This window comes from Ahaetulla prasina, chromosome 5, assembly GCF_028640845.1.
Source record: "Ahaetulla prasina isolate Xishuangbanna chromosome 5, ASM2864084v1, whole genome shotgun sequence".
In the NCBI taxonomy this organism is placed as follows: Eukaryota; Metazoa; Chordata; class Lepidosauria; order Squamata; family Colubridae; genus Ahaetulla; species Ahaetulla prasina.
In genome coordinates this window covers 97,467,127-97,481,223 of record NC_080543.1, presented here as the reverse complement: position 1 = coordinate 97,481,223, position 14,097 = coordinate 97,467,127, and the positions used below count along the sequence as shown (strand labels likewise).

General features: G+C 35.0%; 1 protein-coding gene across 4 annotated transcripts in view; it reads right to left on the bottom strand.

Moving 5' to 3' along the window:
- MAP4K4 (mitogen-activated protein kinase kinase kinase kinase 4) overlaps positions 1-14,097 on the bottom strand; it is a 161,752-nt gene that overhangs the window by 75,245 nt on the left and 72,410 nt on the right. For all 4 annotated transcript variants that reach the window (XM_058185731.1, XM_058185732.1, XM_058185733.1 and 1 more), the window contains exon 3: positions 7,873-7,929. In XM_058185731.1, coding sequence (XP_058041714.1) covers positions 7,873-7,929 — 57 coding nt within the window. The remainder of the gene's footprint in view (positions 1-7,872; positions 7,930-14,097) is intronic.

The window sequence follows — 14,097 nt, the reverse complement described above, 5'->3', positions numbered from 1 at the left end:
TGGACTTCTCTCCACCCCTACTATAACTTTGTGCAAAGAATAAACATCACTCTTACCCTATACTTGATCCTAGCCAAATGGTCAAGATGCCATAACGTTACAGTACTCTAACTGAAATACCTATTTACAATAATGCTCCTATTTTTAAGGTCTATGAAAAATTGAAATGACTGGTAATTTTAGTTAAATATCTTCCACCAAAAAAAACACGATCCAAAGACGATCCAAAGGAACATGTTTTACCTATAGTACATTTGTCCCTACTTAAACCTTAAGATCAGCATTTGAAACTTTATGCAAGGATTGCACAGTCACTGAGACAGGCGAGTTGCAGTGTTTTCCATAAATGACCTTCAGGAGGATTTTTAATAAGTTATATTATATAGTACACGTATGATTACTTTCATGATCTATGTGTTTAGACATATTATGTCCTGTTTTATGTTATATTTTTATGGTTTATGTTATACATGTGTGCAGCTCTGTCTGTTCTAGGCTAACATCTAGCAATATGAAAACTCAAGATGAGACCTTTATACATGCTCAAAACTCATTTTTCAAAAACATGAATATCTAAAATCTTGTTTTCATAGATAAAAAGATCTGATTTATATTTAGCAACAATTAATATTGTTGCTACAATTGACAACAATTGACAAAAACACATTAATATAAACATAAATAATATAAACATAATAGATAAAAAGGGTGACCAGAAATTTATATTTTCAAACATTTCATAATGTTATATAGAATATTAAAATTATCATCTTCGCTACTAACCAAAAAATACACAAATTAATATTTATGTGTTAGAAATACAAGTAGCCCTAGCTTACCAACTGCTTGTTCAAAGTTATGACAGTGCTGAAAAAAAGAGACTTACGGCCAGAACTTGAACTTGCAGCCTTCACAGTGTCCCGTAGTCACACAATCACAGTTCAGGTGCTTTGTAACCAGCACATATTTATGTTATTCATAGTGTTGCGGGGTCATGTGATCAACATTTGTGATCTTCACAGCTAGCTTCTGACCAAGTTATTTGGGAAGCTGGTGGAAAGTCTCAAGTCATGGTCATGTAACATCATATTGAACGACCACGGTGATTGCCTCAACAAGGGCTGCTGGGACTGATGTAAATCAGACAGTCACATGATGTTTCACTTTATACCTGTGCCACTTAGCGATGGAGTTGCTGTTCCCAATTATGGACCAGCAAGGACTACCTGTATATATGCTGAGCTTATAGTGATCAGTGTCTGGATTTTTATCAGTCTTAATTAACTGCATGGAAATCAGAACTGCATTCTGGATTTCTGAACAGCAGTAGAGCTGAGATTTCCAAAAACGTTTACTTTCAAAAAAGAATATGCCATTTTTCACAATATGATACTTAGTTTTAAAAAGATATATTGTAAACATTTCAGACAAAAGCTTAACAAAGTTTTAAAAATATTCACTGTCACAGTTCTCTGTGGCTCCACACATATGAATATCTGCCAGAAATCATTTTGTAGCAAGGGCACTCAATCTGGTTTGAATAAGATACTGCCTTTTTCATTCCTATCATTTATCACCAATTCATCGAGTTTGATTAATTTACTAGAACAGATAAAATGTTCTGCTCATAAACTATTCTGTATACAGAGTAGCCAGTTTCTATGTCCAAACCAAACCATGCATGTTTAAAATATTCTGATCCATGCATGGGACAAAACATCTTTGTAGTGGCCTATAACAATGCATAAAATGGCTGTTCCAAGCAAAAATGGCTAATGTCATTGAGGACAATGTTCTTGCTTTTTGTCAACAGCTTCCACTGTACCATATACATGGCCAATTGCTCCCCAATCTTCTCAATGCCTTCCATTCTGATGTCCCAGGCCAGGCATCAGTGGGATACATTATGCAGGTATTTACCAACAGACAGAGAAAAGGGAAAACACTGAGAAGGTTGAAGACCATTTCAACAGTGAGTTATGCTGTACTGTGAATTGTGAAGAAGCTGGAAAGATGTAAACTACCATTGCTTATTTGGCCTCTTCTGTTTTGTTTCAATTGAAACCTGAATAACCAAAATGTTCCAGTTATGGCAAATATAGGTAGCCCTGGTTTTGCGACTGGTAACTTAGCAACCATTTTAAAGCTATGATAGAACCTACCCCCCCAAAAAACTACTTATGACCCGGTTCCAAGTTATTATACCATCATATATACATGACTATATTCTGGGCCCTCAGCAACTGGCCCAGATTTACAGCTTTTTTTGCTGTGCCCTACAGTTGCACAAACATGATTTATTATGGGAACCAGCATTCACTTCCCATTTACAGAAAAAAAACCCACACAGGCAATAATGGGTTTGCTTAATAACTATGATATTTGCTTAATGACTGCTGCAAAAAAGGTCATAAATAGAATCCAGTTATATGATGACCTGCCTTATACTGTCATGACTTATGATCATAATTACCAGGTTCAATAACAGTCATAAATGCATAACCACTTGCAATGGTTGACCTGACAGAGTTTAGCACAATTTCTAGAACATGATGGTTTGTTTGGGTTTTGAAATAAAACAATATTTTCAATTTTATGAATAAATATGCAGTGTATATACACATTACACAATACACATTATACACATTATAAAGCCTGCATGATTTCATTTACTTGTCATTGTATGAATCTTTAATAATGATAAATACCAAAGTCTTCACACGTTCTAATTCTCATTCTCAATAAGAAACAAAAATTATTAGATTCAGATATAGGTGTTCCCAATTAATGTACTGAAAAAAAAATTATTCATTTAAAATAACATTAATAAGCCTGTTCAGCCAAAATGATCATAAAATATAAAATTACAACAAAATTAATAAAATATGGAAGGGGTGGCAAAAAGACTAAAAATGGTTCATCAGATGTCAGCATTATCCATAGATGAAATAAAAAGACATGCCTTCTTGATGATTTCATCTACACAAAGCTCACTTCAGGACAACTGACTGAATAAGAAGAAGGACTAGGACGAGAAACAGCATGTTAATGAAAATAATTCAGTGTTTCCTTTTCAACTAAGCAATTATAGCATTTGGTGATTATTTACTTAGAAGTACTTACTAGATTGGAAACAAAAGAAAGGAAACTTAGACAACAATACTAGGGATAACCTAGCCTCACTCATTATTGCAGGATCACATTACAAAGCTCTTGGCATTATGCCTCCATTTTTTACATACTGATACACATCCCTACTATAAGAATGTTTTCCAATTCCAGATGTGTTTGGCTCTCAGTCTCAAGAATTCAGTTGGACTTGCTGAGTGGGCATATTGAAAGCTGTCCTCTAACAATTTTTTAAAGTCATTGTACAGATTTTATGGAGCTACTTATGAGTCAATATACACATTTAGTCAATAAACATTTTTCCCCAACTTTTGTAGCAAGGGGCAAACTTTCCATAATCCAGTGTTGTTCATTTCTCCATACATCACCCATGTTGCAAATATTTATCTGCTATGACAATGGGAACTGGAACAATATTTCTACATGTCTTATGCTACTACAAGTAAAACAAAACAAGACCATATTTTTAAATCAGAAATATTGTCTTAAGTTATAAAACAAAATCACAATGTTATTGTCATATAGCTGACAAATATCACTAGAAACTTCAAACAGATCCAATTCCACTAAGCCCATTACAAAATAAATTTTACAAATTTCAAAAGCACAAAAAAGCATTATATTAACATTCAAATATAAATTTGGGAGAAAATGTATTGAGTATTAGCATAATGCCCTTAAATTCATTATAATGCAACTCACTGGTGTGACATAGATATCACTCATATAGTTTTTGGCAAACTTGATGACATAAAGTTCATATTTATATTTATATATTTATATCTCATGCAAATATAAATTATTTCTTTATAACAGAGTCAAGTTTTTTGCAAACTTGATGACATAAAGTTCATATTTATATCTCATGCAAATATAAATTATTTCTTCATAACAGAGTCGAGTCAGCTTAATGATTAAGCACCATGAATAATTTGTATCTTAACCATGCTGCATTTTTTGAGATTTAAAAGGTGACTTGCAGGAAGTATTTTCCCCCAAAATACATTAATTTAATTACAAAGCTCTTCACTTTGCAATTGCTTTACAACTATTCCTAGATTTTTGAAGAAAGGTATTCTATTCTATTCTACAGAATTTTTTAAAAATCACAAAATCTTCAGGTTTTCTATTGATATCTCTGTTCTTTTTATTTAATTTGGTACTATGTAATACATATTAGCATTTTTGAATTAAGATTTTCTTTTTGTGAATGGAAGAACCAAAATTCCTATTGGAGAAAATAAATAGTTGAATCCAATTATACTTAAGATACAATATTAGAATAAACTGATTTGTTTTGTTAAAGCAAACTATTCATTTGCTTTCATATAGAATAGAATAGAATAGAATTTTATTGGCCAAGTGTGATTGGACACACAAGGAATTTGTCTTGGTGCATATGCTCTCAGTGTACATAAAAGAAAAGATACGTTCATCAAGGTACAACATTTACAACACAATTGATGATCAATATATCAATATAAATCATAAGGATTGCCAGCAACAAGTTATAGTCATACAGTCATAAGTGGAAAGAGATTGGTGATGGGAACTATGAAACGATTAATAGTAGTGCAGATTCAGTAAATAGTCTGACAGTGTTGAGGGAATTATTTGTTTAGCAGAGTGATGGCCTTCGGGAAAAAGCTGTTCTTGTGTCTAGTTGTTCTGGTGTGCAGTGCTCTATAGCGTCGTTTTGAGGGTAGGAGTTGAAACAGTTTATGTCCAGGATGCGAGGGATCTGCAAATATTTTCACGGCCCTCTTCTTGATTCGTGCAGTATACAGATCCTCAATGGAAGGCAAATTGGTAGCAATTATTTTTTCTGCAGCAATTATTTTTCTTGATATGACATTGATGACACTTTCAGTGTCTTTTAATGATGTTTCTTTTTCAAGTGGATTATTGCAGAGTTTAAAGAATCAGTTCTCAATAAATGAACCAGCAAACATGTGGAAAACTCTTAAAAATATCACCGGCTACGGCAAACCTCCTTCCCAGGCTGAAGGAAATCAACAACTGGCAGATGACCTGAACGTGTTTTACTGCAGGTTTGAAAGGAAACTATAGCCACCTATCTCCACAACCCCCATCTCAGACACACCAACAACAGCCAAGCCTCCTACAACTGACCCCATCCATTGGGTTCACAACCTCTAGTGATCACAGAAAAGGAAATGCAAGACCTATTTCACAGACAAAAGCCAGGAAAAGCTCCAGGGCCAGACAAGATAACTCCTTCTTGCTTAAAAGTCTGTGCTGTCCAATTGGCCCCATCTTCACCCGTATCTTCAATAAATCAGTAGAGATGTGCTATGTTCTTTCTTGCTTCAAATGCTCTACTATCCCAGTGCCGAAGAAGCCCACCATTAAGAAACTGAACGACTACAGACCAGTTGCTCTAACATCTGTATTTATGAAAACCTTTGAAAGGCTAGTGCTGTCCTACTTGAAAACCATCTTGGATCCACTGTTAGACCCCTTCAATTTGCATACCGAACAAATAGATCAACAGATGATGTTGTTAATATGGCTCTGCACTACATCCTACAACATCTTGAATCTCCAAAGAGCTATGCAAGGGTCCTCTTTGTAGACTTTAGTTCAGCATTCAATATCATCATTCCAGACATTCTTCTAACTAAGCTAAACCAGCTAGCGGTACCTGAACACACTTGTAAGTGGATCATAAGCTTCCTAACAAACAAGAAGCAGTAGGTGAAGCTAAGCAGAATCACATCAGATACCTGTACAATTAGCACAGGGCCCCCCAAGGCTGTGTGCTCTTCCCACTTTTCTTCTCTGTTTACCAATGACTGCATCTCTAACGATCCATCTGTTAAATTACTGAACTTTGCAGATGACACAACAGTGATCGTTTTCATTCGAGACCATGATGAATCCACATACAGACGGAAGGTTGAACAACTAGCCTCGTGGTGTGACCGGAACAATCTGGAACTGAACACATTCAAAACTGTAGAAATGGTGGTAGACTTTAGGAGAAACCCTCCCATACTACCACCTCTTACAATACTAGACAACAGAGTATCAACGGTAGGGACCTTCAAATTTCTAGGTTCTACCATATCACAAGATCTAAAATGGACAGCTGACATTAAAAACATCATCAAAAAAGGACAACAAAGAATGTTCTTTCTGCGCCAACTCAGAAAGCTCAAACTGCCCAAGGAGCTGCTGATCCAATTCTACAGAGGAATTATTGAGTCTGTCATCTGCACCTCTATAACTGTATGGTTTGGTTTTGCAACCCAACAAGAAAGACACAGATTTCAGAGGATAATTAGAACTGCAGAAAAAACAATTGCTACCAACCTGCCTTTCATTGAGGGCCTGTAAACTGCACAAGTCAAAAAGAGGGCTGTGAAAGTATTTACAGACCCCGCACATCCTGGACATAAACTGTTTCAACTCCTACCCTCAAAACGATGCTATAGAACACTGCACACCAGAACAACTAGACACAAGAACACTTTTTCCCGACCGCCATCACTCTACTAAACAAATAATTCCCTCAACACTGCTCTGCATTACTATTAATCTTCTCATCGTTCCCATCACCCATCTCCTTCCACTTATGACTGTATGACTGTAACTCTGTTGCTTGTATCCTTATGATTTATATTGATATTGTTTCTTGATTGCTTTTTTGTACCCTATGACTATCAATAAGTGTTGCACCTAATGATCCTTGATGAACGGATCTTTTCTTTTATGTACACTGAGAGGATATGCACCAAGACAAATTTCTTGTGTGTCCAATTACACTTGGCCAATAAAAAATTCTATTCTATTTTATTCTAAAGAAAATTTGTGTGTACAAAATTTCTTTGTATGGTTCTGTGTGGCTCTGTGTAGCTTTCATATAGCTCCCTCAAGAATACTAACTATCTCACAATATAGGAATTTCACAATCATCAACTAACTTGTTCGCTTACAAATTAGTATCCCTGCTGGTAGAGCAAATCAATTTATCAACCGAAATGTTTTTAAAAAATATAGGTCAAGACTAAAATAAGTGTTCAGATTAAAGTTAGGAAGTGAACATGAGATCCCAGGAGGTGCTGTATTTAGCTAATTTAACTATTCTGCCAATTGAACAAAGACAATTCAGGATAAATTAGTTGTACTAAATAGGTTTGGAAGCAATAAGCTGTTTGAATTCAAACATTTTACAGACTATTACGTTAACAAAACACAGTTGACAAATATATAAGTCTATAAGTTATATCTATATAACTATAGATATATCATTCCTAGATAAACCTTTCTGTTTTCCAATCTTTAAAATACTGCTGAAATTAAAAACTGATTTCCAGAGCTTTTAACTGATACTATGAAAGATCATGGTTCAATTACAGATGTATACTTTTGTCTCTCTGGCTATGTTAATTCCTCCCCATTCTCATATAACGCTCCACAATAAATCCCCCTGAGTCCATTACAACTCCTGCTTTACATTGCTGAAATATACCAACAATCTGCTCGATATTTTAGCAGATGTTCTGAATTTGGGCCTTCGAGACCTTTATTAGGTCCATTTCCTTTTCAACCTAAAAAAGGACGTACATTTATTCTCAGATTGGTGCGTATTTCACATTGGCTCCCGTCCAAACTTCTATACACATGACTTTGAATAAAAAGTTCTCACCATGAAGTTCAGAGCCAAGGCAATTCTTACATTATTCTTTAAAAAAGAAGTCGTCTTAATTCAAAACTTACCTCAGTAACATCCATGACTTTAATAGCTGCCAACTGACCTGTCTTGACATGTCGACCCTAATAAAAAATAGAAAGAATTTTTACACTTCACATTACTAATTAGAAGATTAATATCAAATCGCTTGCAGCTCATTGTTTCACAAAATATCTATTTCATTCAAAATGTTTATAACAAGCAAAAAAAATGTAGATTTAAACATAAAAATAATTCAGCATTTTGCCTTTTAAGAGAACTGCCAAAATATATTCTTCAACTGAAGAATTGTAGGTAAACATTTGTACAGTGTACAGCCTTTCGTCAACTAATTTTTGGGAAAACAAGGCCGCCTGTGGTGTCTACAAGTGAAGGGAGCATTCTGTCATTCTGGTGCACTCTTCTTGCATGCATGTCATGATGCTCCACACATACAGAGAGCAGAGCTGGACAAAAGCATCAAGATCATGTGACTCTCACAAAGGTGACTGATAAGTGACACCAACCTAATGACTGTTATTAAAGACAGCCATCAGTGACCCTTTCTTCTAATCCACAGTAATCAGTTCTCAGCCACATTGTTTACTATGAGTCTGAAGACAAGCATCAGAAGTGTCAATCTTTCTTAACTTCCCAGTCCACAATCTTCTTTAATCTGCCAATGTTTTAGGTTCAAAAGAACACATTAAGGTCTCAGTATACAGCTTTATCACCCCCAACAATCTAAAAGTAAAGTGTAAGTATACATATACATTTACAGGTAGTACTCAATTTATGACCAGTCACTTAACAAATATTTGAAGTTATGACAGATTCCCAAAAGCTTTTATAACCCAGTTTTGAAGATGCGGCAGCCACACACACACACACATCTGCAGTCATGTGACTACATTTTAGACACTTAGCTTGTCTTTATGGCTGTTTTAGTGTCCTGTGATCACCTGACCATGATTTGGGGGGGGAGGTTCCAGGATTTATTTCCAGTTTCTGACAAAAAATTCCTGTTAGAGAAAATTGATTTGCTTAATGACCACAGTCTTCACTTAGCAACTACTGCAAAAATGCAAAAAACAACAACAACCAAGTCCAGTCATGTGATGCCTTGACTTACAACTCTAATAATATGACCGTCATTCTGAGCTCAGTTACAGTTGTAAGTTGAGGACTATCTATATGTCTTATAAATGAGGACATCACAAATATATTTCTTGGAAAACCAACAAGGAGTTCCAATTGTCTGCAATTCAAAATTTATTATAAAGTAAAATTCAATAATCCACATTCATGAACCCCCAGTGAAATTTGCTTCCTTTGAAACCACTTTGAAACCACTACAGAAAAACAAAAATATTTTTTATTGACACTAGTGATTTTGTCCATTTCTTTAGACCAGTTTGAACCTCTTCATTATTCTGAACTCTTAATAGTGACTTCAATATGCAAAAGACCAGAGTGCAGAGATAAGGTATCTGTTTGATTGTTGATAGTAAACCTACGCATTCAAACTTTGATGATGTAATTTCCTAGGCAATTCCTTGAAAAGATGTGATTTTTATGAAAAAGCAAGTATTTTGTGCCTTTCATTTCTCTGCAAAGTATTTCTACAGCCAACAGAAATAATATGCATCATGGAAAACAGCACGGAAAAGCACAATTGGCTTTGTGATTTCTTTGCAATCCACTTTAGGAAACAGGATGCTGAACTAAGTATGATCACACTTCTCTAATTTAGGGACTTAAAAGTACACTGCTGCCATTATTTTCAGATCAGGAAGGCTGAGATAGTCATTTTATTTGGTAGACATAAGTTCATGCTTTTAAAAGTTTTTAAATGGCAACAAAGAATCAAAAGGACATTTTTGGCAATTTCCAATAAGTAAATCGGGCATAGAAGAATTGTCTCTGCAACTACAGCCATAGCTTTCAAGACTTAAGAGGGAAATTCTTTTTCTTTTTCTTTGCTGGAAAACCTAATAGGGAAGGCAGCCCAAGTAACCCTTGCTGACTGGGTCATTTAGTTCCCAGAGCGATTCCTATGTCTTTCATTTTACTGCAGGAAGTAAAGTGACAGGAAGGCTAAGAGTGACTCATGTTCTCTTATCCTACCACCAGTGAATGGGAAAATGTAATAGTCGTTCAATTTTCAAGAAAGCATTAGACAAAGGATTCACCAAGAACAAGAGGATTTCCTTCTTTATTTGTGCTACTCAGTCTGCTCACAATTTCATTTAATTTTAAAACAATGTACAGTATTTTAAAAACTGGGTAAGTGAACACCTTTAGATAACCAGACATGAAGAATACTGAAAAACAGACTTCAGAGTCTTTGCTCAAGATTATCCCTACCTTATGCTCCCACCCTTAAGTCTGATTACAATCAGAAGACATTCCTCTTTGGGGGATGGAGAAGTAAAACCAAGCAGTTTCAAAGGTCCTGAGGTTGCAGCTATAAGCCACAAAAATACACTGAAGCAAATTTCATTCTCATTCCCTTAAGGAAAGGTCTACATTTCCTTTGCTTTCCCCAGGCCATGCAGGAAAATATTATGAATCTGTGGAATGAGAAGTTAAGACTGTGGGAAAGGAAGTGCAATACTCAAAAGTATCTCAGTTCAAACAAATGCTTTATGATAGAGGCTGCACAATATTTCAGCACAGCATATTGCAGCATAGCATGTATTTAAATGTCTGACTACTTAAGCAGTCCTACAACTTTAAAAAGAATAGTTTCTGCAATGCTTCAAACTATTAATTAAAGAACACCAGAGTCCATTTGCCCTTGCCAAGCAACCAACTGGCACAAAATACTTCCTATTTAAATGTAAATATAAATCAAGACATGACTGTCTTAATTTACTAAGATCCATGTGAAATTATTCCTGAAAGTCAATAAACAGTTCCTTATCTTTGGAAGAAAGACTTGTACCTTGTGTGCTGCCCATCTCTACTCATTGCATATCTGTTATCCCACATTGCTATAATTACAATATTTTCATCATTATAATACCATTGTGTTTTACTTCTCTTCAACAGCAATAAGCCAAATCAGCAGTCTTGTGAAGAATTATTGGACTTGAAGTCCACCAACAAGAATATAAGTTATCCATTACCATTGTGGAATTATGTTCTTTTAGCAGAAGTGGAACAAATCCAAGATTCAAACACAAAGGCTACTTACAACCTAACATAAATGGATCCTTAGAAGACAAAATCTTGCAGACAGTGAACTTATACTAAGGGTTTTCAGAAGTTCACAAGTTTAGGGTAAGAAAATGAAATCAAGTACTACCACATAGATGCACATTGATAAGCAGATGGTAAAAAAATGCAGAGGTCAAGCCAATGCAAATAGAATCATACACCCAGTTCTCAGCCTACTGTTACTAAACAGGAATGCTTTTGTGCCAAAATTAGATTTTCCATAATGCAACTTTTTTTTTTTTGTTTACATTTATACCCCGCCCTTCTCCGAAGACTCAGGGCGGCTTACAATGTATAAGGCAATAGTCTCATTCTATTTGTATATTTTTTTACAAAGTCAACTTATTGCCCCCCCAACAATCTGGGTCCTCATTTTACCTACCTTATAAAGGGTGGAAGGCTGAGTCAACCTTGGGCCGGGCTCGAACCTGCAGTAATTGCAGGCTCTGTGTTCTAATAACAGGCTTCTCTACTGCCTGAGCTATCCCGGCCCTGGCTAGTTATTTAACTAGATACTATGTGGAATCCTAAAAGGCAAATTTTAAGTTCCTACTACATCATTATGATACTAAAATAAGATAACAGTTTGCTTTTAGGCAAATTGTTGTAATACAGCATAACTAACTTTTCCAACTACTCCCTGATGTTGTTCCCATTCAATTTAATACAGAACAAGCACTTCCCTTACTTCACTCATTCCCTTATTCAGTTCTTTACAATTATCTTTATTATTGTCTCTGCACTACAAACCCATACAGTCAATAGCTTGGAGAGCTTTAAATGAGAACTTAACACAGATACACAATTTATAGCAGATCCTATGAAAATCAACAGAATTTACATTAATCAATGTAAGTCCTTTCACATTAACTTGTCTATTTTTAATACCATTTACTCTCAAATTCATCACACAATTACAATTTCTCATTTGATTCTAGGTATTTTAGACCCAATGGATTGGTTGGGTTGGTGTGATTATGAAATCTGTCCTTATTTAGGGCAATAATGTGAAATAGTTTCTGGTTAGAGATATACCTCTGTTGTGCTGATGACAATGTATATATCTCCCAGCTCAGCTATTACTTCCACCTTCAAGTTCTTTCAATGACACCTGTACATAATAAGATAAGATAATAAGCCTTGCTTACTTCATTTTTCAACTGAAACCTACACTGAATTTTTTTTTGTTTGAAATCTAGTAAGTCTGAAGAATAGGGACAAATCTTTCAGTATTGTTTTTTGTAATCTTTTGTGATTCAAGAAAAAACCATAACTCAGGAGAAAAATGCATGCTTCCAATGCAAAATGGTTTAGCCCAGTCACCAAAAGATCTACTTAAAATTGTAAAAGCTTGGCCACAAAATTTTCAGGAGTCAATATTATTGGAAACTTGGGAAAAAATTTGGATTAAAAATGTTAAATTCACGCAGGCACAGAATCTGAGGGAAAATTTTTATAAAATGTTTTATAGATGGCACTTAGAGCCTAAGAAATTATCGTGTATGTACCCAGATATGCAAGCAAAATGTTGGAGATGTAATTGTGATGATGCTACATATTTTCATATTTGGTGGACTTGTAAGGATATAAAGGTCTTTTGGATAAAAATTTGGTGGATTTTACAAAATGTTTTGAAAAAGAAGATAAAGTTCCTGCCGCAATTTTTTTTGTTGGGAATTATTACGGACTGTATAGTAATTGAGACTAAATTGATTTTAAATTTAATAACAGCAGCAAGATTACTAATAGGACAATACTGGAAGAAAAAAGAAGTACCTACAATAGAAGAATGGATATTGAAAGTTGCCAATTTGGCTGAGATGGCGAAGATATCAGCCTTTTTGAAGGACAATACGCAAGAAAGATACTTAAAGGAATGGGAAAAATGGATTGACTATATTCAAAGTAGATATCAGACTAAGAGTTATCAGACTGTTTTTGAATGATTATGATGTATTATTTTTTATTGTTTTCGGGGGAAGTTAGGAATTAATGATTGTAGGGGTATAATTAAGTTGGGACGAAATTTTTTTAGCATATGTTTGTTTTATTTTTAACTATACCTTTTGTTCGTTCCGGGAAGTCGGGGGGGGGGAGGGGGGTTGTGAAGGGAGGGGGGAGGGGAGGTGGGGGGAAAGGGGAAAAAAATTTTCTGTAAAACTTTTTGAATAAAAAAAAAATTGTAAAAGCTTTTGTCTAAAATTTGGGAAAGGTCTAAATAATACAGTGACCTAGAACAACCAAGTCTTTTTGTACACAGCTGTTTCCAATATTCTGCTCTTGCATACTAGAAAATGAATGTCATAAATACCATCCTTGCTTATACAATCAAACTTGTTTATATAAAACATTATGCATTTAAAAAGCAACATTGCAGGAGCCTCCTAAAACTCATAAGCTTTCTTGTTTCAGTAGACAGAATTGAAAACAGCCTTTGTAATTTCCCTCATTAACAGAGCTAGAAAAACAATAATACATTGAGGAAGAATCCATAAACCATGGCCTGTTTATATTTTTATTTGGATCACTAAAACTTAGGAATTGTAAATTCAACTGTAAAATAATAAGGGGTGAGAAAAAGCAGGAAGGTCTCTCTCCCACCCACCCCCAATTCACTCAGTTTTTGCAACATTATTGGTAGTATTATGGATTGATCAGTGTCTAGCTTGAAGAATGCTATCCAGTGCAATTAAGACACCTAATTACAAGAAATCACACTAGATATTAATTTTCATCTAATCAAAATCGGATGGATGGATCCATTTTTCAAATCCAGATGATGATGTACTACAGAGTTCAATGCAAACAGAATGCAGACAGTATATAACTTAGTATCATAGTGGTGGGAATAGCTGGTGCAGTAATTAGAATGCAGAATTGCAGGCTAACTCTGCCCACTGCCAGGAGTTCAATCCTGATTGGCTCAAGGTTGACTCTGCCTTCCATTCTTCCGAGGTTGATAAAATGAGGACCACAATTATTACAGGATTGTTATGCTGACTCTGCAAAACACTTAGAGAGTGCTGTAAAGCACTATCAAGTGGTATATA